Raw genomic sequence first — 24,207 nt, 5'->3', positions numbered from 1 at the left:
TTAGTTAACTACACAATACCTCTGTTGGTCCTGGCTGAGCCTGTCTTTGTGAAGGTGAAAAGGCGGGAAAGGCCTCTGTATAACCCGCAATGCTTCCATCCCAAACAATAACCAATATTCCTACTTACTATTATGTACAGAGCATCACAATCAATGTTATATTTGAATATTAATCTAAGTATTAATTATAAGTATTATTAATTTAGTATAGTAATTAATAGTAAGTTAATTAGTTTAAAATGGTAAAGAGCAGTTTTAGGTCTAGACACTTTTCAGCGTAGATAATAGTCGATTCATAAAATATTTCGTATTTTTTGGGACCTAATTAACCAGGAATGACCATTTAACAAAAATATTATAATATTTTAATATTGAAGATTTTAAATTAATAAAAAATTAACAAATTTTCCTGTGTTCGGTAATTGCCATTGTGTGCCACTGTGAGCGTATGCTGTGCCATTTTATAGGTAGTGACATAGATCAATTCTTTATTTTTAGGATTATAATTATAGAGAGTCCGCTTGAAATTTTGGGCAATTTTGGGCCTTGTTCTTTTTCTGAATATTTTTCATGGTAAAACGGAAAAATGGAAATAGTTCATTTCTTTGAGTGTTTACACACAACAGATAGCTTCAATTAAAAGAAAGAGGCACTTTTACTAATTACTGCCCAAATATTTATTCGTAACGTTGCTGTGTGTGGCAGAAATTCGAAAAATCCAGAAATTCCTTTTAAGGTCAACGTTTACAATGGCTATATCTTTAACTCCAACTGTATTTTTTAAATGGGGAGATCATGTCGTGAAAATTACAAATACATGTATTTGTAATTTATGTATATAATACATATATGTATATAATACATGTATTTGTAATTTATGTATATAATACATATATGTATATAATACATGTATTTGTAATTTTCACTCATGATTTTGCAACACTAAATTCTGTGTGCCATAAAGTTTTTTTTTTAAGGGATGTATGACCTGGTAACTAAGACATTTAAGTCATGTCTTATTTAAAGTTTTATTCTTATTTTTATGAAAAATGGGAGTGAAATGAAATGAAGATGATTAATTTGAGACATTAATCAACTGGGATGAAACTAAAGGAAAAGAGATTTTTTAATTAAAACTTTTTTAATTATATTATGAAAAATTATATTATGAAATGAAATGAAGCTGATTAGTATGAAACATGACATGAAACGAAATGAGATGAAATGATATATTGGATGAAAAATAAGATCAGTAAAATGGTGGTCATTTACTGAGATTTTTTCAGTGCTTTTTGGAGGATCCTGAGAAGTTACGTCCAGCGGATTTGTTTCATTTTCCCACATTTGTGCACTTTCACTGATACTAAGCAGATAATAAACCACCGTTATTACACATTTAAGCCTGAAGAAACATTAAATTTTAATAGACAAAATAAAACAAATCACACAACTTCACTCCTCGCGCTCCCGCCAAAAAACTGCCATAAAGTTCTGCTTGTCACTTGCACAGATGTCACTTGTGCGTATTTTTTTTTGTAGACATCTCTTGGTAGTCTGTGCCTTGGTTTGTCACTGGCTGTCATTCTGTCAGAAATGCTATTAAGTTTCACGGGTTGTCAAAGAAAATAAAAACAAACGAATCGGGGCGGTGGCGTTGCACCGCAAACCCAAACAATAATTGCTAAGACGAAGAAAGCGTAATGTCCGTAATCTAATTACCGCAGTGAGGTAATACCGCCGATCAAGCGACTACAAAGTCATCACCGGGCAGGTGGGTTTGTTTATTATGGCCATGTGATTTATATGCGTTGCGGCCTTCGAATTAAAGCCACGTGCTTCAGGTGCTTCGGACTACTGTAATCCAGTTAGTTCGTGATCGCACGCAATCAGTGACTGACAGTGTTTCTTTGCAGGGATACCGCGGCACTTTTCCGAGATGAGACCTCAAGGCGACTACAGGAATGGCGATGGTAAGTCACTAAAATACCACATTTTTTTGTTTACATTTTTTTTCGATGCTTTAGATAAAGTATCTTTATTATCCGATGAATAGTTACGGTGAGTTATAACCGTGGTTTGGTGTTTGTGTAATTTTATTGAAGGAATCTTTATGTATGCACACAGTTCTGTTTCCATTTACTTATTTGGGCAGCTCTACGTAATTAACTGTCGCGAATTCGTAAGCAAACTGCTATGAATTAGAAGTTAGATTTTTTTTATATGTAAATTCTTCTGTCAGTATTGGCATAGGAAAAATCCACAAAAAATACAAGTGTTTGATAATAGTGACCAATTAAACAGGTTTTGTTAATATGATTTCATAATTTAAAAATAATTATATTATCGAAGCTAATGACTGTTTCTCATTTAAAATGTATTTGGAGTAGTGATACTGCTTTTTTAAACTTTTTCATTGTATGCAAGTCTACTTTATACAACTGTTAACATTAATAGGCAGAAAATTATTTTGTCCAAAGTAAACTCATATTATATCTGGGTAAATTTGACTTGTGGTTTCGCCTGAGGTAAATATACAACTCGGACAGCATTGAATATGACATTGAATTTTCTTATTACTATGAGTTGATTATGTTACTCGTATGTTCCAATAACTTACAGTAAATGCACTGTCATGCTTATTATGGAAAATATAAATATATATAGTTACGCTTTGGTCATATCATTTACTGTGATAAAATTAGTCTAATCTGTTAACATTTTGCATGAAATTACATTTATATCTGTTTAGTCATTTTTGAGAGATAATAATGTTGAATTGTTTGAAATCAGCTGTACTGTAACACACAACGCAATGTAAGGTAAATAGAAAAATTTTAGAAACTTTAAGAAATACTATTTCAATAACAAATGACAATTAGTTGTTGTTCTACTAGATTCTATGAACAAGGCAGCCAGTGTATATTGATTGTTGTGGTTTAGCCAACAATTAGGCCTGGTAGATAATTTTTTTATAATAAAATAAGCTATCCTCTAATATATGGCTATGATGAACATTATGCCAACATGGTATAATTGGAAATCGAAGAGAGGGAAGACATTTCCAGTACATTGCCAATATTTAATAAAGCATTTTCCAAAATAATTCAGGTTCTCAGAGAATAAGAAATCATGATAACGGGGAGTTTATTCTGAGCATCTTATGTTACCAGTCTAGCTCAAGTAATATTTAAAATAATCTAGTAATAAAATATCAAAACTATATTACTACTAAAGATGTTAAATTGTCGTCTTACTGTGTTTACTCAGCCTTGACTCAGAACTGGTTTTAATTTAAGCATATGAAATAAATGAAAAATGCATAAGGGACATTTTTATCTGTCAACTTAACATTTCAGAAAAAGATTTGTATATCCAATTTTGCTTACCGAGCAACTGTTTTTGACATTATTAACTATGTTAATAATCAGTTTGTTCTATCCTGGGCTTCTTACATTAGCCTCCAGATCTTTTTGTCTATTGAATCACTAGGTTTTGAAACCATATCGACGCTTGAAAGGCAAACATGACTAAGCGACAATAACTGCTTTGGACATAAATGATAGGCAATAACCATATTCGATGCGCAAAAAATATATTTCTAGGTCTATTAAAGTAATTTCAATCCTACAGCTACTAGCTAGATTCTACTCTTTTTTTTTTTTTTTTTTTTTTATTGCTTAGATGTGTGGACGAGCTCACAGCCCACCTGGTGTTAAGTGGTTACCGGAGCCCATAGACATCTACAACGTAAATGCGCCACACACCTTCAGATATAGTTCTAAGGTCTCAGTATAGTCACAACGGCTGCCCCACCCTTCAAACCGAAACGCATTACTGCTTCACGGCAGAAATAGGCGGGGCGGTGGTACCTACCCGTGCGGACTCACAAGAGGTCCTACCACCAGTAATTACGCAAATTATAATTTTGCGGGTTTGATTTTTATTGCACGGTGTTATTCCTTCACCGTGGAAGTAAATCGTGAACATTTGTTGAGTACGTATTTCATTAGAAAAATTGGTACCCGCCAGCGAGATTCGAACACCAGTGCATCGCTCGATACGAATGCACCGGACGTCTTATCCTTTAGGCCACGACGACTACTACAGCTAGATTCGTTAAAATAAATTTTGTTTTCAGGTATTTCAACTTTAAATTAGTCTACTGTAAAGTTCACGCATTGTCGCTTAGTCACGTTTGCCTTTCAAGCGTCGATATGTTTTATGAAAACATTTTTAAAGAGAATTAAGCAAAGAAATATATTTTTTTGTAAAGAACCTCATATTTTGTACGGTTTTAACATTCCTCAGTCATTCAATGCCACAGACAGACACTGCTTTTACAATTCAATCTTGAGTTTGTCTATTCAATACTTTACAGTTTTCATAGATGACTGTCAAAGTTCATGCGAGTAGTTCTAATAAACTAAAACCATATACGTGTTTAGCCAATGTTTTCTAGTATCTAGTGAATACTGCTGACAGAAGGTAATTCGCAAGATATTTGATCTTGCACAGCAGGCAAATTCCATTGTTTACGTACAATATAAATTGACTTTTTTTTGGTGTAATCATATTGAGAATCACATACACAATAGCATAGTATTATTAAACAACAAATTAAATGCATGATAAAGGTATTTTTCAGGAAAGTAACACTTATATAGTCTTAAACCATCTGCTCTGTAGGTTTGATAGTCACATTTAACATACAGAATTATTTTTTTATATTGCCTAGATTATTGGATTAGCTCACGCTCCATATAATAGGTGATTATCGGAACCCATAGACATGAACAACATATTGCTACCCACCTTGAGACACGAGTTCAAAGTCTATTTTTTATTGCCTTTTTATGTAGACGAGCATACGGCCCACCAGGGTACCAATTTTTCTAAGGAAATACGTACTCAACAAATGTTCACGATTGACTTCCACGGTGAAGGAATAACATCGTGTTATAAAAATCAAACCCGCAAAATTATAATTTGCGTAATTACTGGTGGTAGGACCTCTTGTGAGTCCGCACGGGTAGGTACCACCACCCCGCCTATTTCTGCCGTGAAGCGGTGATGCGTTTCGGTTTGAAGGGTGGGGCAGCCGTGGTAACTATACTTGAGACCTTAGAACTTATATCTCAAGGTGGGTGGCGCATTTACGTTGTAGATGTCTATGGGCTCCAGTAACCACTTAACACCAGGTGGGCTGTGAGCTCGTCCACCCACCTAAGCAATAAATAAAAAAAAACCTGATGGTGAGTGGTTATCGTCGATCATGGACGTCATCAATGCCACGGACAGAGCCAAGTCGCTGCCTACCGTGCCGTTAAAGTACAACGGTTGTCCGCAGCATTCAAACCGAAACGCATTACTACTTTACGGCAGAACTAAGCAGTGTGGTGGTACCTACTCGTGCAGGCTCAAGAGACGCCCTACCACATGCTGTTAAAGTTATTTTCGTAGCCCTTAGAAACAATATGTCGCCACTCTCCTTGAGATAAGATCGAAGTATCAAATTTATTATATCATGACTAATTCTGTTTTCAAACTGGAACGCATAATTGATTTCGCGGCAGAAATAGGCAGGGTGGTCGTATCTACCCGTGCGGGCATACAATACCCCTTACAAGCAGCAGCTAGGCCGATTTTATAGGTGTGGCTGGTTAGATTTTTCATTACGCGACCTATTCGTTCACTGTGGAAGTAATAATTTTGGTGTAATTTGGCAATTGCATAATCATATCGCTCGGATACTAGTAGCGTCTCATTCGTTAGGCCACAGATACTACTTAAATTTTATTTACCCAATCTCGTTAAGCTCCTCCTGCTTGCGTCGGTTTCCTCATTACTGAGGGTCGTGGTCATGGCCTTGAAACAGTTTAAATGTTTCTCTGTCCACGACTCTCTTGTGATGTAATTGTGGTGGGTTCCCACGTCCATCCACATCAGTATTTCGAAGGGATTTAGTCCTTCCTCGTTAAGCTAAAATACACTAATCGCGTAATGCAAACATTCAATGCCGGTTTTACTGGTTTGTACATGTCACTGTGATAACAATTCGATTTTACGTCGCAATAACAAATCTCCGATAATGCAGTGTTAAGATTTAATCAGAAGACCTGACTGTGCGACCACACCCTTTTTATTACAATGTTATTATTCGCTTCGTTACCCATTCACACGATGCCGGTAACCATTTTATTTCCTCACCTATATTCTACGCTTCGTCTTGAAATCCTTTATGGATTACTGGAGGATATTGTGATGCTCGATGTGACGTGATCATTGCCTCGTCTCGTCAGATATAATATGTCGCGAAACATTCTCTCGTATACAGAATAAACTCGTTATTCTATCTAAATTTCGGGTTACTTTCAAGTCCGTAGTTTTCGTGGTCACAGATGATCGACGTGACTGTTTTCAATTGCAAACTATAATCGGACAATGACGATTCTCTTTATTGCCCGCCAGCCGCCACCAATTGTTGTGATTGTCGTACACAACCAATGGAACGTGACCGAGAGGTAGGCGGCACTCGGAAACCGGTTACAAGCGATTCATTCAATAATGCTCAATTTGTACAGACAGGGAATTTGTGACGTAGCTTGTGACAAGTTTTACTGCGTCAATTTAGATCACGTGTGTGCTTGGAGACAGTCTGAAAATGGAACAGTTGAGTATATCTGTTGGGGTAAATTTACAAAACGATAATTAGACCTGTTGTCCTGTATGGATCTGAATGTTGGGCGATGAAAGTAAGGCATGAAAGAGGAGTGCATGCGGCAGAGATGCGAATGTTGAGATGGATGTGTGGAGTGACAAGAATGGACAAGATTAGGAATGAGTGGAAGTGGACTATCAGAAGAAGTGTGAAAGTAGCCCCGGTAATTAACAAATTAAAGAGCGGACGGTTAACGTGGTATGGACATGTGATGCGTAGAGAGGAGATGCATGTGACTAGAAGATGTATGGAAATGGTAGTGCAAGATAGAGGGGGAAGAGGTCGACCGAGGAAGACATAGATGGAGTGTGTGAATGACGATATGAGAGAGAGATGGGAGTGAGTGTTGAGCTTACGGCTGATAGAACAGAATGGAAGAGAAAAATTTACTGTGCCGACCCCACCTAGTGGGATAAGGTGAAGAAAAAGAAGAAGAGTTAAATAAATCTGTCGTGTAATATTAAAAATGTTTGATAAGTTAGCGTGATTATTTAATGAGGTTGAGGCAATAGGAAGACTGTCCTGCTTGTAATGAGCATTTCACATTCGGCCCCTCGATGTAGTGACCAAATTGTTCGATGCCCATGGAAACAGAACTCGATCGATTAATGGAAGCTAAATAGGGTGGTATGCGCATTATTCTTCACCATCTCTCTTTGTTCGTCGTCTAGGGTCATTTGCTTACGTGCAATTGGTTCTTTCATTATTTCGAGCCTTCTTATTTTTGTAATAGAACTCAAATTTATAAAGAGCATACACGTATTTAGGCGCTTTTGTACCTTGGAGGCGTGTTCCTGCTTTCATCTTTACGTCACACAGGTAGGAATGTTTTTTCTTACCGGTTTTAGGTAAACTCATTTAATCGTCTATGAGGATTGGCCCTTCGCTAATCAGATACTGCGGTTAACAATGTTTTTTGTTCATTTAAGCCAAACATTTTTTTCACTAGGTAATCAAATTCCACGTAGTCACTTTGTATAGTAGTTTCAAATAAAAACAAGTTTTAATGCGTCTTTATATTTGTCATATTAGTTAGCTGTGTTTATATGATCGTGGTTCTAGCTGATTTTAATTAGAATAACCAGTGTTGATTCTGATCACAAGAATGTACTTTATAAATGTGAAAGTGTGTTTGTTTGTTTGTCCTTTTTTCACGTTGATATATAGACTACTAGACATGACTACTTTTTATTGGGAAAAAAACATCTCATTTGTACAGGGAACTGTTTTATTATATCGAGGGTTGAAAGGCTATTAGACTTAAGCGACATTTCGCTTAATCCGCGACTTTTATCTTTGTAATTAAAGGTTCGTTTTATTTGGTACTATATTTATCAACAATTCGATGTTTTTAATTGAACTTCAATTAAGTTTACCCCATTCAAATAGTAGGTTTTTTCTCGTGTTTTGTTTTTTCCAAATTGTAAACTTTAAATGGTTCTCCTGTAAAGTTGTAAAAATGTCGTTTGAACCAAATAAGTCATCGTGGTATAAAGGATAAGACGTCCGCTGCATTCGTGTTGAGCGATGCACCGATGCTCGAATCCCGCAGGCGGGTACCAATTTTTCTAATGAAATACGTACTCAACAAATGTTCACGATTGACTTCCACGGTGAAGGAATAACATCGTGTAATAACAATCAAATCCGCAAAAATTATAATTTGCGTAATTACTGGTGTTAGGACCTCTTGTGAGTCCGCGCGGGTAGGTACCACCGCCTTACCTATTTCTGCCGTGAAGCAGTAATGCGTTTCGGTCTGAAGGGTAGGGCAGCCATTGTAACTATACTTCTATCTTAGAACTTATACCTGAAGGTGTGTGGCGCATTTACGTTGTAGATGTCTATGGGCTCCAGTGACCATTTAACACCGGGTGGGTTGTGAGCTCGTCCAAACATCTAAGCAATAAAAAAATAAAAATTAAAACAATAATGAATAGTACAGTACAGTGTGAACGTGTCCAAAACAATGTGTGGTGTACGATATTGTTGTGCTATGAGCTATCAGTATAGTTACATATTGGCTAAGTATAGGCTGCTATACTATATGGCACTAAAGTATAGCGTAGGCTGAAAGCAGCTGTATCACTAACATTCGGCTGTCCACATTAGTCTATCTAAAAACGAACGAACAGTAAATAATTGGTTACGAATCTAAGGTAAACAGAACAGTGTGCTTAGTGTTCATTTTTTAACGTTCTCGATAGAGTAAAAGTTAATTTACATTTGTATGGAGTTGGAACGTTTGCCTACGTTTGCCGCTAGGGGCGCTGTTTTTTTACTTTTATGATTACTGGTGGCCCGGAGGCCTTTCCAGTTTCACCAGGGCAGGTGGGCGAGCAAAGGCTTAGCCAGAAAGGGTGGGATTTGATAACAGCTGCCCGAGCGCCTCCGAAGGAGACCTAACAGCTCAAGAGTTGTCGCGAATGAATCTACTACCGGATCGGAATCGCGACCCGCTGAGAAGATCCGGCGAGAAACTCAGCGAGTTGATGCATGGGTTAGGTTGCACGTCGAACTCTTCGTCGAGTTCGACGAGTACGGTTACCGCGGCTGCTATACTAGGTATATGGCACTATGGTATAGCGTAGGTTGAAAGCAGCTGTATCACAAACATTCGCCTGTCCACATTAGTCTATCTAAAAACGAACGAACAGTAAATAATTGGTTACGAATGTAAGATAAACAGAACAGTGTGCTTAGTGTGTGAGTTTTTTAAAGTTCTCGGTAGCGTAAAAGTGAATTTAATTTACATTTGTATGCAGTTGGAACGTTTGCCGCTAGGGGGGCGCTGTTCCGATTGCATACAAATTTGAGTTAACTTTTACGCTATCGCGAACGTTAAAAAACTCGTACTAAGCAAACAGGTATAATCTACGCGTTGTATTCTGCGTCGAATACTCGATCGTGTAAACATTACTGCGGAGTGGCTATCAACGGACAACGAGGCCAGCACATGTTTTAATATTGTTTTATTGCTAATATATAACGGCGGGTTTTGGTTGGAGAAAATTAGATGACCTCAGACATGAGACGAACTTTAGTCATAGAGCTGAGCTTTGAGTCGATTAGTTGGGCGTAGACCGATTATAAATTTTATAATTATTTTATTATTATTAGGCGGGTAAACGAGCTCACGGCCCACCTGGTGTTAAGCGGTTACCATAGATATCTACAACATAAATGCCGGCACCTACCTTGAGATATGAGTTCTAAGGTCTCAGTATAGTTACAACGGCTGTCCCACCCTTCAAACCGAAACGTGCTTCACGGCAGAAATAGGCAGGACGGTGGTAGCTATTCGTGCGGACTCACAAGACGTCCTACCACCAGTGATTACGCAATTTTTTGTTTTATGTTTACAAATTTGATGTCTGTCTTGATTTGAGATAGGCTCAGTCGAATGAATATCTGTTCTACTATCAAATTGGCTTGGCTCCCTGTGTATCTGATGAGACTATACTACCCCCAAACTAATTTGAATTCTATTCATCAGAATGTGGCGATAAAGCTTAGAATTCCAATTAGTTCAGAACCTCTGAGTCTGCCTAGGGACTTCGTTTCTCTCTGTATTGTTCCATGGGGAGTGCTCTGAGGAATTGTTTGAGATGATTCCATCATCTTGTTAATACAACCGCACCGCCCGCCACCGGAGTAGAGTTCATCCATACTACCTGGAGCCACTGCGTTCATCCACAGTGCGCTTCCAGAGTTCTTTTTTGCCAGCTTTCGGCTTTGGAATGAGCTCCCCTCCACGGTGTTTCCCGAGCGCTATGACATGTCCTACTTCAAACGAGGCTTGTGGAGAGTATTAAGCGGTAGGCAGCGGCTTGGCTCTGCCCCGTCTGCTAATAGGGCAAAAAATATGTGTTAAAAGCCTTTGTTAGTTAGTCCAGCCTTCACTTCAGGTCGTTACAGCGATAACAGAAGTCCGTGTTCGTGCTACGATAATTTGAACATCCGTGTTTTGAAATTCTTTGGAAACAAACACGTTCATCGAGATTGGTATTTCCTTTGTCGCTACGAACGCTAAGAATCTTAACAAAAGTGTCTTATTAAATAAAACTATGTGATTCACAAAGTCGATACATTTCTGACATTTTTTTTCCTACCTAAGCTAATACTATTGAGAGGCTATGTGAGCGTAACCCTAACATATAGGCGAGATCTCGGGGCTCAAACTAGGAAGCATTGCTAGCACTGGCCCTAGCTAGAGCAGCGTTTCGCAGAATCTACCACCGGATCAGAAACGCGAGAAGATCCGGCGAGGTACTCAGTGATCTGTGTTGGGTTAGTTTACTCGCCGAACTCTTCGTCGCAAGCGACGGGTTCGACGAGAACGGTGACCGGTGCTTAAAGTAGGTACCTAAAACACCGTTAATGGATCGGAAGGATCCGTAATGACGTGCTTAGGGCGACATCGACTGTTTACCATTCGGTCTACAGGATCGGGTATGTAAAATTAATAAGATATAACTGAACGTAAGAACCGCTGGGTCACGTTGGATGTAGGTGGCAATGGACCGGTCGCACTGGAGATCACTTGGAGAGGCCTATGTTCAGCAGTGGACAGTGGACAGTCTGAGATGATGATGATGATGATCACGATAAACGTATGCCTACCGCGCACAGCACTGTTGGAGTGTAAGCGCGACGATTTGGAGCAGTTTTGAAACTGCAACGGCATTGAGTTTCACTATCAGCGCCATTATCATTCTATATCATTCGTAATGATATTATGTTTCATTGTTTTCTCTGGCACGTGGACTCGCGGTATCGCGACAAGGATGGAGGCTACGATAACGTGATAATTAATAATCGGTCGTCATTGCTTCAACGGACGGTCGAGTTTAAATAGTCTTTGTGTGTGTTCGACTGGGGACAGGACAATTGAGTTTTACGTCGTCAATGTAACGAAGAATGAGTGGGGCGATCAAAAGCGAAAACTAATGGAGAACACAAAAAAATAATCAAACAAACTGCAAATATAATTTTTAAAGCAGAAGTTAATTTTGGTTTGTTTGTTTGAACGCATCACGATCGCGATGTACAGAGGTAAATTGTGTATTATTTATTTAATAGTGTACTTTTATTTTAGAATTAACGAGTAAAAACATTTTCGGTTAAAATTATATGAAGGTTAATTTTTAAGAACTATATCTATGTGCCCTGATTTGTTGCAGATGAAACATCTCTTTTCGTTTCCTTTTAAAATTTCTCTGGATTCTATGATAGTCTTCTTTGATGAATTCCAATTCATTTTTAATTCTTCGGGTTAATTCTTCTAAATTTTTTTTTTCTACGTGTATATTGTTCCAAATTGATTTGAAAGTATTAAATTTTTCCGGTAATAAAATCAAATGAAAGCTATAGATAAATATTAAAGTTATAGACACATAACAGTTTTTTTTTATACCGTAGATAGGGCTGTGAGTTATACGAAAAGGTCAAAAAATAAAAATCTCAAAAAGTGCACATAGCAATTTTGGTTTGACAACGACGAAATGAAAAATAATCATTTTTAAAATTTAGATAGATAGAATTTATGTCATTTTCTTTAACGGCTTCGTAAGGATTTATAATTGTGATATAAATTGTTAACCGGATTAGGACGCCCAAGTGATGCCCAGTGGGTGATGCTCGACTTCTGCGAGTTCACTATTTTGTGGAAGCAGTCGAAGGGATGCGGAACAACGTGTTGTTGGTTCTGTGCACAAATTTGTCGTGGTAGAGCCTACTGAGTTTATCCCCGGGTTTTCTCAGTGGGTCGCGTTTCCGATCCGGGGTGGTAGATTCTGTGAAGCACTGCTCTTGCTGGGGCTAGTGTTAGCAACGTTCATAGGTTAGAGCCCGTAAGCTCACCTACTCGTTCGACGAATCTACTATAACCTCTCGAGGTTAACAGAATAGGTAGGAAATAAATCGAGCCGTTATCGCGATAGGGTTCTGACCCAATTCATTATAGGTGACGGATGAATGCGCTTTCCTACCCACGCCAGTCCAAACCTGGTTAAAGACGCATTCCGCGCGGAAAGCGTCGCGTTGTCCTCGTCTGCCTCGAGTGAATTCTGTCTCATCCAATGCTCTGACGCGGGTCGTTGCGCGACAGGATATTTTAGTCGGATCAGCTCGAATATATCCCGCCTACCGCCACAAACGCACTGGCGAAAGCTCAGTGACAAAAGAGCTTTCATCAAATCCAGTTTTAATAATAAGATGAGTGTGCCTGCAATGGTTTATTTATTATTTCCCGAAGAAACATAATGCATTCAAGTCTCAAGTCTCCTTATTCCGATGCAAGTAACATCGAATTTATGTCTCCACGTCGGCATTTAGTGTCTATAATAGAAATTCGACTATAATTAATTGAAATTATAAGTTTGAACATTATTATGGTTCTATTGTCAAAGACTACATATTATACTTCTATAATCACAGATTTTTATAATCATAGAATAATACATTATAGACGAATAATAGTAAAGACAAATAATATTAATTTATTTTCAATTTGAGCACATACTTTAAACAATAACAAAACTTTGACAATAAACAAAGAGTATATATGTATATATCTATATGTCTAGTATCAAACACATGGTAGTGTGTGTAATGTTTTTTTTTTTATTAATTAAAACTAAATTTTTATGCATAATTAAAAAAAATATTAACATGCTGAACTCCTTCTCTATATTCTCTATAAGTATGGGAAATTTCATACTCCTCCGTCGGCGCAATATTCGTAAAAAGGGGTACAAAGTTTTTGCTTCACTTACCAATTTAAAGATATCGTTAAGTGCTCTCCGAAACGCTTAAATAATTCACAGTTTTTAATGCAATTTCTCTAATGAACACCATAAACATTAAATACATAACAAAGTTGTATAGATGTAAAAGAAGAATACAGGATAAGTGCCAGAAACGACCGGTTCTGTTGATAATAAACCGGTACAACTGACTAATTGCTTTGAAAAACGGACCGATTATTGCGTAAACTTTCTTGAAGTAGGTCGCGAGTAGGTAAACATGGCGATCTGGATTTGTTTTCGTATTAGATACGGGTATGAGTTGACCTTCCTCTGCTAGAAAAGTGTGAAGTCGTCGTGGCCTAAAGGATAAGATGTCCGGTGCATTCGTAGCGATGCACCGGTGTTCGAATCCCGCAGGCGGGTACCAGATTTTCTAATGAAATACGTACTCGACAAATGTTCACGATTGACTTCCACGGTGAAGGAATAACATCGTGTAATAAAAATCAGACCCGGAAAGTTATAATTTGCATAATTACTGGTGGTAGGACGTCTTGTGAGCCCGCGCGGGTAGGTACCATCACCCCGCCTACTTCTGCCGTGGAGCAGTAATGCGTTTCGGTTTTAAGGGCGTGGCAGCCGTTGTAACTATACAGAGAACTTAGAACTTATATCTCAAGGTGGGTGGCGCGTGTACGTTGTAGATGTCTATCGGATCCAGTAACCACTTAACATCAGGTGGGCTGTGAACTCGTGCACCCTGGGTATGGGTATCTAAGCAATAAAAAAAATCAATATGATTACTAATTACCAAAGCCCACGACAACACTACAACGTGAATACATTCAGACATAAAATCAAGTTCACAATGACGTCTGGAACGTCTGTCCCATACTTTGGACTGGACGGTGGAATAGGTGGTGCGTGCCTAACCTGTAATTCGCCTTAGCATTAAATGCGCAATTTATAAATATCTAGATGTATTTTTATTAACTTTCATTAGTATTTGATTATTCCTCCATCGCGAACAAATGATCAATGATACGCTTTTGCTTAAAATATTATAATTTTTGGTCATCTGAATTACAGTATCTCGCCCCGTCGATAATATGAACACGTATGACCTAATAGCACCGCAGCAGAAACCAGAAATACATTTTTACAAATGCTACATGTATATCTTCGGTCACTTTGGCAAAATTCCTGTATTCACCGTGTTTCTTGTGATTATATATGACTTGCCACCATATAGGTACTATGCGTCCCATATGGAGCTTATTATCGCGTGACCCACTACCCTTTAATATTTTTGGGGCTTTTTTTTTATAGCTTAGATGGGTGAACGAGCTCACAGCCCACCTGGTGTTAAGTGGTTACTGGAGCCCATAGACATCTACAACGTAAATGCGCCACCCACGCCTTGAGTTATAAGTTCTAAGGTCTCAAGTATAGTTACAACGGCTGCCCCACCCTTCAAACCGAAACGCATTACTGCTTTACGGCAGAAATAGGCAGGGTGGTGGTACCCACCCGCGCGGACTCACAAGAGGTTCTACCACCAGTAAGTAAACCAGCTGCTAAACTTTAGTCACGAAAAGCATTTCTTTCTCCACAGGACGAGAGGAAGACAGCGAAGGCGAAGAAAGCAGTGCACTTGAAGACGAGTTATCCTTGTATGACCCCGATGCCCCAGCACGAGCTTTAAGCGCTTTAAACGCTTTACGCAAGTCCCGACAGCATTATGACGCGGTTCTCGTCGCCGGAGGAACTGAGGTTGCCGCCCACAGAGCAGTCCTCGCCGCTGCCTCGCCTTACTTACTGGAAGCGCTATCACCAGCCCCCGTGACCACGTCACCAGCGCCAGCTTCCGCTCCTGTGTACCGGGTGGAAGACGTTGATGCGGACGCCTTAAGGGAACTTGTGGAATACGCTTACACCGGTCGAGTTCGGGTCAAGGATACGCTCTCGGCGCGGAGATTGTATCGTGCCGCCTGGAGGCTGCGTGTCGAGTCGGTCAGGGCTCACCTGGCGGACCGTTTGCTGAAGCGATTGGCTCCGGCAGATTGTCTGGAGGTTCGGTCTCTTCCCGATCTTTCACCCCATCATTTGGCGCAGCTGGATGCTTATATTGCTCAGCATGTAAGTGTCTCATAAACAAGTACTTTTAAAATAATTTTATTTATTTATTTAGACACACCAACAGAAATACACATAAAACATTCAAGCTTAAAATTAACATGTATAAAATTAAGTACTGGTATGTAAGCCAGTTACAGGCATGTACAGCAATCTCTTATAACACACTATGACATGTTACAGCAATTTTACAAACAGCGGAAAAATATGTTAAATTTAAATGTTAACAGTACGACATGAAAAAAAAATATTGAAGAGAACATGAAAACAAGAGTTAACTACTTAACATTCTCTCATCAATTATAAACAAAGGAGCTTGGATACTAGTTTGTTTTTGAGACGTTAAAGCCTTCGTCAAACAGAACGCGTAATTAGCGCGCGTTAGAGCGCTAATCTGACGCCGCGCTATGACGCCGTGATGTGTTGTACTACTATGGTAACATATCGTTAAACAGAGCCCCAGCGCTATAAGTAAGCAGCGCTCTGTCGCGGCGTTAGGGACGCTTTGACGTCAGGCGTTGTAATTTTTTACAAATTTTATTTTAGCGTCCGAGTGAATGTGTATTAAAATACTAGATAATGCCCGAAAAAATGATATAAATAGTTAGAAAATACCCATGCTTATACAATGCCACATCTGAATCACTCGATATCTTAATACTTTTAAATTTTCACACTGCTATCGAAAGGCACTATGATTTGGCGAATGCGTTGCGTCAAGGAGCGTTAGACTCATCTAGTCAATTTGAAGAGCGCGACGTTAAGTACACGGCGCTAAGTACGCGTTCTGTTTGACGAAGGCTTAAAAATGTCGATAATGATAATTTAGACTTAAAATAAGATTAATGGTTTTTGTTTACTAATGTTGAAATTCAGTTCGAAGCGGTATGCGAGACTGGAGCGATGGCAGCCCTGCCTGTCGTCCGCATCGAACTGTTGAGGGAGGGGCCGATACAGGGAGTGACCACCGCTGGAGGCGAAGACGCTCCTCATGCTATAGCCGACGCAGCACTGACGTGGTTGAGAAGTCACGCTCCGGAATATGATGTAAGTGGTTTCGCGTGTGTTTTTTATTTTTGGAAAAACTAAATAAAATGATGAATGTTGTTTTTTTTTTATTACGTATAGTTTGAAAAGAGAAATGTTTCTGTTAAATAACTTTTTTTCAGACTTTTTAAATATTACTCATAAGTCATTAATACTATTCACTAGTTGTAGCAAAAGAATGGAAAGCAGTCGACGTCGCCCCAAACACGTCATTTCGGATCCTCCCGATCCACTAACGGTGCTTTTAGGTACCTCAAGCACCGGTCATCGTTCTCGTCGAACCCGTCGCTTGCGACGAAGGGCTCGACGAGTAAATTAACCCTCAGACACAGCCCACTGAGTTTCTCGCCGGATCTTCTAAGTGGGTCGCGTTTCCGATCCGGTGGTAGATTCTGCGAAACACGGCTTTTGCTAGGGTTCGTGTTAGCAACGTCATCAGGTTTGAGCCCCGTGAGCTCATCTACTAGTTAAGGTTCCGCTGATATAGCCTCTCAAGGCTATCAGCTTAGGTAGGAAAAGAAAAAAAAAAGTTGTAGCAAAATTTTAATTGAATTGCCGATGAAATCAAGTAGATCCTAAATAATGAATCAGTTGAATCCTTTCTTAATCTTAAATACTTTTCGACGGAAGACGAGACGTGCTTGAAATGAGAAGTCGTTTCGATCTGTCCGCATGTCAGCTGGAGGAGCTGTGCTCGAGGACCCACCTGCTGTACGTGGCGGAGCGCGGGTCGCTGCGGGACTGCGGCGAGCTGCCCGCCACCCGCGGCGACGCGCCCGAGCTGCAGGAGTACCGCCGCGAGGCCGCCCAGCGCGCCAAGCGCAGCCGCGACGCCGGGCCCGCCTCCGCCGCGCGGCCCCTGCCCGGCCTCGAGCTGGGCGCGCGCTGTGCCCGCCCCGCCTGCGCCGTGCTCGCCGCCAGGGCCGCTTCCGGGGGCTCCACACGCGCGTTACTCGCCGTGCGGGGTAGGCTGGCGGCTGCTCGCGTGTCGTGGCGGGACGTGGCCGCGGGCGGCGCCACCGGCACTCGAGGCGCGCTGGCTTCCGACACAGAGCCGGATTCAGCAGAGAGGCGCGCCCACTTAGCGACCGGCCGCTGCGCTCACGGCATCGCGGTGCTAGACGGGCGTCTCGTGGTGTGCGGCGGCTACGACCGCGCGCGCGTGCTGCGGACCGCGGAACAGTACGACCCTTCCACCAACACGTGGTCAGCTCTGCCGGACATGCGGTGTGCCAGGGCTCGGTTCCCGGCCGCGGTCCTCAACCACACGGTGTACGCGGTGGGGGGCAGCGATGGACACACGGAACTGGACTCGGTGGGAGCCCTGCAGAACGGCTCGTGGCAGGCGAAGGCGAAGCTGCCCCTCGCGCTGTCGTACGCTGGAGCGGCGGTCGACCCTGAGGGAGAGAATCTGTACATCATCGGCGGCTGGGCCGGAGGGGTCAACCTGAAAAGAGTATTGAAGTATTCGGCTGCTGAAGACAAATGGACAGAGGCCCCTCCCCTCAACGCGGGTGAGTTACATTTTTATTTTAAATTATAGTTGCCAACTTTGAGTTTTAGGGTTGGCTGAACTAGTGGCCGGGGTTTATGGACGCGACCAAGTGACTGTCACACCTTGAGATAGGAGGTTGGTGTTACAAGTCTGTTGTACGACGACTGTCCACAGATAAGCCAATAATAGTTGAGGACATGAGTGGATGAAGGGGTTAAGTACATTTTTAAAATTTTTGAGTTTTTACATTGAATGAAGATGTCATGTGCCTATAAACCATATTAGACCTTAAACTCCGGGCATCAAGGCTATTTTTAAAAATTACATGTGATGAAGCTATGTACGAAGAAAGTACAAGTAACAAAAGTTTGTTTGCCCTTTTTCTCGAAATTAACAAATATAATATCCCCTTTATCCACTCGCGTCTTCAATTGTATATATATTTGTATTCGTATTACGCAGTCAATCACGGACGCATGTTAATTAAAATACTTTACCGTTCCAACTCTGTATCTTCTAAGAGTTCATCAGCCATCTTAACCGACTTCAAAAAAAGGAGGAAGTTCTCAATTCGCCTTTTTCATGTGCGTTACATCAGAACTTTTTTTTATAAGCTAATGAATTTCCTCCTGTTTTTTATTTTAAAGATGATTCTTCTCATGTGTTCGATTTTATCGCGACTTGACCAATAACAGTTTACTGAGTTATCCTAGTGTATATTAATTAATTGACATTAATGGTTTTGAATGAATGAATGAAAAAAAAATGGTGTCACGCATTCAATTTCGGAGCCGTAGTAATGAGAGTGCTACATTATTGTTATGGTTTAAAAAAAAAACTGAAATAAAGTATTAATAAACATAATAATAATAATTATTTTCTGTAGGTTTAAATTACACCTTGATGCCGGTTGCAAAATCGGTTCATCGCTATAAAAATCGATTTTGAGAATCGATTGATTCACTATCGCGGCGAGTAATGTAGAAAATGAAACAATTGAAAAACCCTGAGAACAGACATTGAAAAATTTCAATGTCTATTAAAAGTTTCAAGTGCATTTGTTTTTTTGTATCGATTTTTCTGGAAACGATTTTATCTGTACACAATGTAACATTGCGAATGTTTGCAAAACGAAAAAACATTCGTCGTCTTTACGAGATAAAGCTTATTTTTGCTTAAATAAACAAATAATAATAACAAGAATAACAAGACTTCGATTACGTGATTTACTGTTGACGCAATGCACGTTTTTCTTTCGTTGCCTTCACGCCTTAATGGGTATCCATTGAAATTTGTTCTTTATTTTCTGGACAGGAAGGTTTATGATGTTGTTTTCAATGCGGGCAATGTGTTCGCGAAACAGTCTATAATGATTTAATGCAGGACGGATTACAGACAATACGACAATCTGTATTGAATGATTCCTCGTTTTTATGTAAGACTGGTGGTCCTCCAGTAATGAGAGTTCGACTATAATTAATTGAAATTATAAGTTTGAACATTATTATGGCTCTATTGTCAAAGACTATTATACTTCTATAATCACAGATTTCTCTACACAATAGACAAATAATATTAAAAACAAACAATAAGTCGTCGTGGCCTAAAGGATAAGACGTCCGGTGCATTCGTGTTGAAGCGATGCACCGGTGTTCGAATCCCGCAGGCGGGTACCAATTTTTCTAATGAAATACGTACTCAACAAATGTTCACGATTGACTTCCACGGTGAAGGAATAACATTGTGTAATAAAAATCAAACCCGCAAAATTTATAATTTGCGTAATTACTAGTGGTAGGACCTCTTGTGAGTCCGCGCGGGTAGGTACCACCGCCCCGCCTATTTCTGCCGTGAAGCAGTAATGCGTTTCGGTTTGAAGGGTAGGGCAGCCGTTGTAACTATACTTGAGACCTTAGAACTTATATCTCAAGGTGTGTGGCGCATTTACGTTGTAGATGTCCATGGGCTCCAGTAACCACTTAACACCAGGTGGGCTGTGAGCTCGTCCACACATCTAAGCAATAAAAAAAAAAAGACTATTATACTTCTATAATCACAGATTTCTCTAAGACTACACAATAGACAAATAATATTAAAGACAAACAATATTAATCTATTCTCAATTTGACCACAGACTTTAAATACAATAACAAAAGTTTGACAGTAAGCAAAAAGTATAATATTATATGTGTGTTGTGTCAAATACATAGTGGTGTACTGTGTAATGGTTTTTTTATTGATTTAAAGTATTTTTAATGAATAATAAAAAAAAATGGCATTCTGGACTCCTCTATAATCTATACATATAAATAAAATTGGAGTGTCTGTTTGTAATATTGAAATAACCGATTTTTACTACATGCATATTATGAATATATATACGGTACATACACCAAAATAATATTTTTTACAATTTTTGACTGTCCGTCTGTCTGTCTGTCTGTCTGTTTGTTCCGGCTAATCTCTGAAACGGCTGAACCTATTTTGACGCGACATTCACTGATAGGTAGCTGATGATATAAGGAGCAACTTAGGCTACTTTTTTTAGACTAGCTTCGCCTCGCGGCGTCACCCGCGGTACGACAATAACCGCGGGTTGCATCGCGGGACTCCGCTATCAATAATAAAATTTAATGTTTCCGAATCGAAGCGAGGGCGGGTCACTAGTCTCTTATAAGTGTGGGAAATTTCATACTCCTCCGCGCAATTTTCGTTAAAAGAGGTACAAAGTTTTTGCTTCGCGTATTAATATAATAAAATAAATGTAATTAATAAACAGTTGTATTGATAAAATACATCGCAACATACCTACTGTAAATTTTTACAGAATATCTCTAGATAAAACGGTTCCCTGGAAGAGATCGTGTTTAGCGATGAAACCGCCTATTGTACAATTATACACACCTAATGACTGTTTTTCAATGTTAATTATTTTTTGGTGTGCAACAAAGTATATTCTATCTCTCTCTCGTTCTGTTTCTAGACGTTATCTTGAGGTATTCCTTATTATTGATCGTATTGTTGATTGTAAATCTACTCAGAATTGACGTGTCCGTGACGTCATGATTATAAGACGTCCCATTTTTACGTATCGATGCGATATGAATATCCCAAGAATGGAAGTTCCCATTCTGCCAGCGGCTATCAGTTTTAGTAAAACTAAATTAATTATATCATATACATATAACGGAGAGACCGGTTCCGTGGTGTTTTTAAAATGATGACGTCAGCGTTGTAGACGCCATTCTCTTCATCATTATCATTGCCTTCCTTAGTGACATTAATTAAGACTCACTTTTCCAATGAATTCCATTTACTACATTTCAACTGTACAGCGATAACAACAGAGAGCTCCGCTCCGGTCGACTACTCGAGCCGGAATGTTTTCTGCGACAATAGTCACTCATATTGACAGTAGAAAGTGTGGGTAGCTTAGTCTTGAATTCTCTTGAATACCATTTTAAGCAGTTCTTGACATGCGTATCATTAAGGAAACAGTTGACTTTAACAAATTTTAGTTAACTAAGTGGTGACGTTGCGCCGACGTATAGTATACATTTTCTTACAACAGGTCGGTCACAATGTTCTGGAGTGTGGTGGGAGGGATCTTTGTGGGCACTGGGAGGCTGTGACGCATGGCACTGCTTGTCGTCGACTGAGACTCTGACCATAAACGGGGGCCAGTCGTGGAGCCCCGGTCCCCCCTTGCCGACAGCCCGGCGCTCCGTTGGGGGCTGCGTGTGGGGGTCGAGGCTCATCTCGGCGGGGGGCTCAGACGGGGCCGCCTCGCTGCGGAGAACTGACTGGCTGGAAACACGCGACGGTACTTGGAAAGCTGGGCCTAATATGAGGAAAGGTTTGTGCACATGTGTACCAGTCTGTTATGAGTGTACGTTCAGCTCACAGTTCTAATACTGCGTATTGTTATTAAGGTGAAACTTTTGACTATGTTAATAATAATGGTTGCTGGTTCGAACATCTTGTAAAACTTAAAATCCCACCATGATGAGTGGTGCTTTAGATCTTTGACCATAAATAATCGCTCTCAATATCAATTCAGCTAACATGACTGATTCACGCATGTATTGTCATGTCATTGGCAGCCCGCGCTGGCGTGGGGCTGGCCGTGGTGGGGGGCGTGGTGTACGCGGTGGGAGGGTTCGACGGCAAGGAGTTCCTCTCGTGCGTGGAGTGCCTGTACTCGCCCGACGGGGAGTGGACCTCGCTGTGTGTGCCGCCCGCCAATATCAGGAGCATCGCCAACCATTCGGTGAGTGGACAGCACTTGTGACGTCATTACCTTAATCGCTTTATTTTTTTATTGTCTTTGCAGGCAGACGAGCATACGGCCCACCTTACTGGTGGTAGGACCTCTTGTGAGTCCGCGCGGGTAGGTACCACCACTCCGCCTATTTCTGCCGTGAAGCAATAATGCGTTTCGGTTTGAAGGGTAGGGTAGCCGTTGTACTGTCAAAACTGAGATCTTACAACTCATGTCTCGGGGTGGGTGGCGGCATTTACGTTGTAGATGTCTATGGGTTCCGGTAACCATTTAACACCAGATGGGCCGTGAGCTCGTCCGACCATCTAAAGAATAAAAAAGGACTGTGTGGTTTTGTGAAACCACGGTAAGGTGAAACTTTTTTCACGTTATAGACATTTAACTCTGACAAACAACATTTTTACATTAAACAATGACAAAAACAAACAAAATAGCGGGGTGCACTGGCACAACTGAGTAATAGTCTATACACTACACGGTCGGCTGCTGCGAACGTAGGCGCCGCCATATTGGCCTTGGCTGCTCTGACGAGCACCTTTCACTTATCCCTACTCCGCGGCTGACCGTCACGCGACATGCAACACACAGACGATAAAGTTTGAGACGATGTAGTAAAAATTTCATTTTAAATAATGGTGAGTGGTTGCCGTCGCCAACGGATCAGCAATGCCAGGGACAGAGCCGCAGCCACAGCACTCTTAACACATCATCAGCGCGCTCCCGTCAATCACTGACCCTACTCCAAATCGAACTGTTCCCGAGGTGAGTGAGCACGCTCGGGTGGGGACCACGGTTCTACCCTTTCTGCCGCGAAGCATTAGTGCGTTCCGAGCTGATGAACAATGTCCCTGTAGCGGTGCCACCAGTCGATGATGATGATGATGTACTCACTGACGTCATTTCTATTGATTGCAGGAGAAGAAAGAGAACGGCGTGCACTCGGATTGATACAACGTAAATAAACTATTAATTAAAACGAACCTAATTATTATGTTATGACGTATGATTTTAGTTATGCACTTACTGTTAGCAAATCTGGGTAAATTTTTTATGTTTGTTGAGCAAAGTTTGAGGTCGTTTGAGGCACAACGCTGCAGAGTTTGCATACGAGCCGATCTATCAGCAGGTCCTGTATCTTATTTACGAATGATTTATGTTCGCCATAGTAATTATAAATTATTAACTATATAGTGCGTTCACTGGCGCTGCTGTGCTTCCGTCTCTTTCGCACGCGGGACGACAAACGCGAGAGTGAGCGAGATCGATGTCAAAATAAAAAATTCATATAAACAATCCAGATTGCATTACTTTTAAAGGAATGATGCGAAATTCGCCAGACCTCACACATTTTGGGTCAATGGGGACTTGGAACTCGCGTCTCAAAGTCTGTGACCCAAGATCTGTGAACGGATATGGATCGATGAAAACCTTTAAAAATAATTGCGTAATTAATAGCGTTTTAAATTTATATAGAGAGGATATTTGTGAAAAGAATAACACACAAGTTGTTTGGCTTGGTCGGTCCATAGACAAGAACTTGTCTCGACGTGTAATCTATGTCTATGGTTTTGAAAGTATAAACGTAATATTACCTCGGTCTGCGTTTAAATAAGTTCCGCACCTCGTCCGCCTTGACTTAAAGTTGAAAATCGTATAACATTCATTACGTTACGCCTGAAGTGGGGTTCTGATCAACACGGCCCTTTCAAAAGACTGGTTTGAATATTAGCCGTGGATGTTTCAAAGACAGTATGCTGTTAGATCCGGCTCGTACAGATGC

General features: G+C 40.4%; 1 protein-coding gene across 2 annotated transcripts; it reads left to right on the top strand.

The window, feature by feature from the left end:
- The first annotated feature begins 1,533 nt into the window (after nt 1-1,533).
- Nucleotides 1,534-24,207, top strand: LOC114242500 (influenza virus NS1A-binding protein homolog). 2 transcript variants are annotated; one of them, XM_028173674.2, is made up of 8 exons: nt 1,534-1,771; nt 1,914-1,970; nt 15,083-15,606; nt 16,480-16,650; nt 17,330-18,164; nt 21,717-22,001; nt 22,249-22,415; nt 23,343-24,207. In XM_028173674.2, the coding sequence occupies exons 2-8, from the start codon at nt 1,937-1,939 to the stop codon at nt 23,373-23,375; spliced, it is 2,049 nt and encodes a 682-aa protein (XP_028029475.2). In that variant the 5' UTR covers nt 1,534-1,771; nt 1,914-1,936; the 3' UTR covers nt 23,376-24,207. The 2 variants fall into 2 exon arrangements, with proteins under 2 accessions (XP_028029475.2, XP_028029476.2); XM_028173675.2 differs by lacking the exons at nt 1,534-1,771; nt 1,914-1,970 and adding an exon at nt 11,633-11,773.

This window comes from Bombyx mandarina, chromosome 20, assembly GCF_030267445.1.
Source record: "Bombyx mandarina strain Sakado chromosome 20, ASM3026744v2".
In the NCBI taxonomy this organism is placed as follows: domain Eukaryota; kingdom Metazoa; phylum Arthropoda; class Insecta; order Lepidoptera; family Bombycidae; genus Bombyx; species Bombyx mandarina.
Note: the sequence above shows the minus strand (reverse complement) of the source record. Positions and strands in the feature narration are given on the sequence as shown.

Bases quoted from the DNA above. Each gene is read 5' to 3' on its own strand.
- LOC114242500 (XM_028173674.2), top strand. From the start codon at position 1,937: ATGAGACCTCAAGGCGACTACAGGAATGGCGATG. The intron at 15,607-16,479 runs GTAAGTGTCTCA...GTTGAAATTCAG, and splicing joins ATGCTTATATTGCTCAGCAT to TTCGAAGCGGTATGCGAGAC. The intron at 18,165-21,716 runs GTGAGTTACATT...TTCTTACAACAG, and splicing joins GGCCCCTCCCCTCAACGCGG to GTCGGTCACAATGTTCTGGA.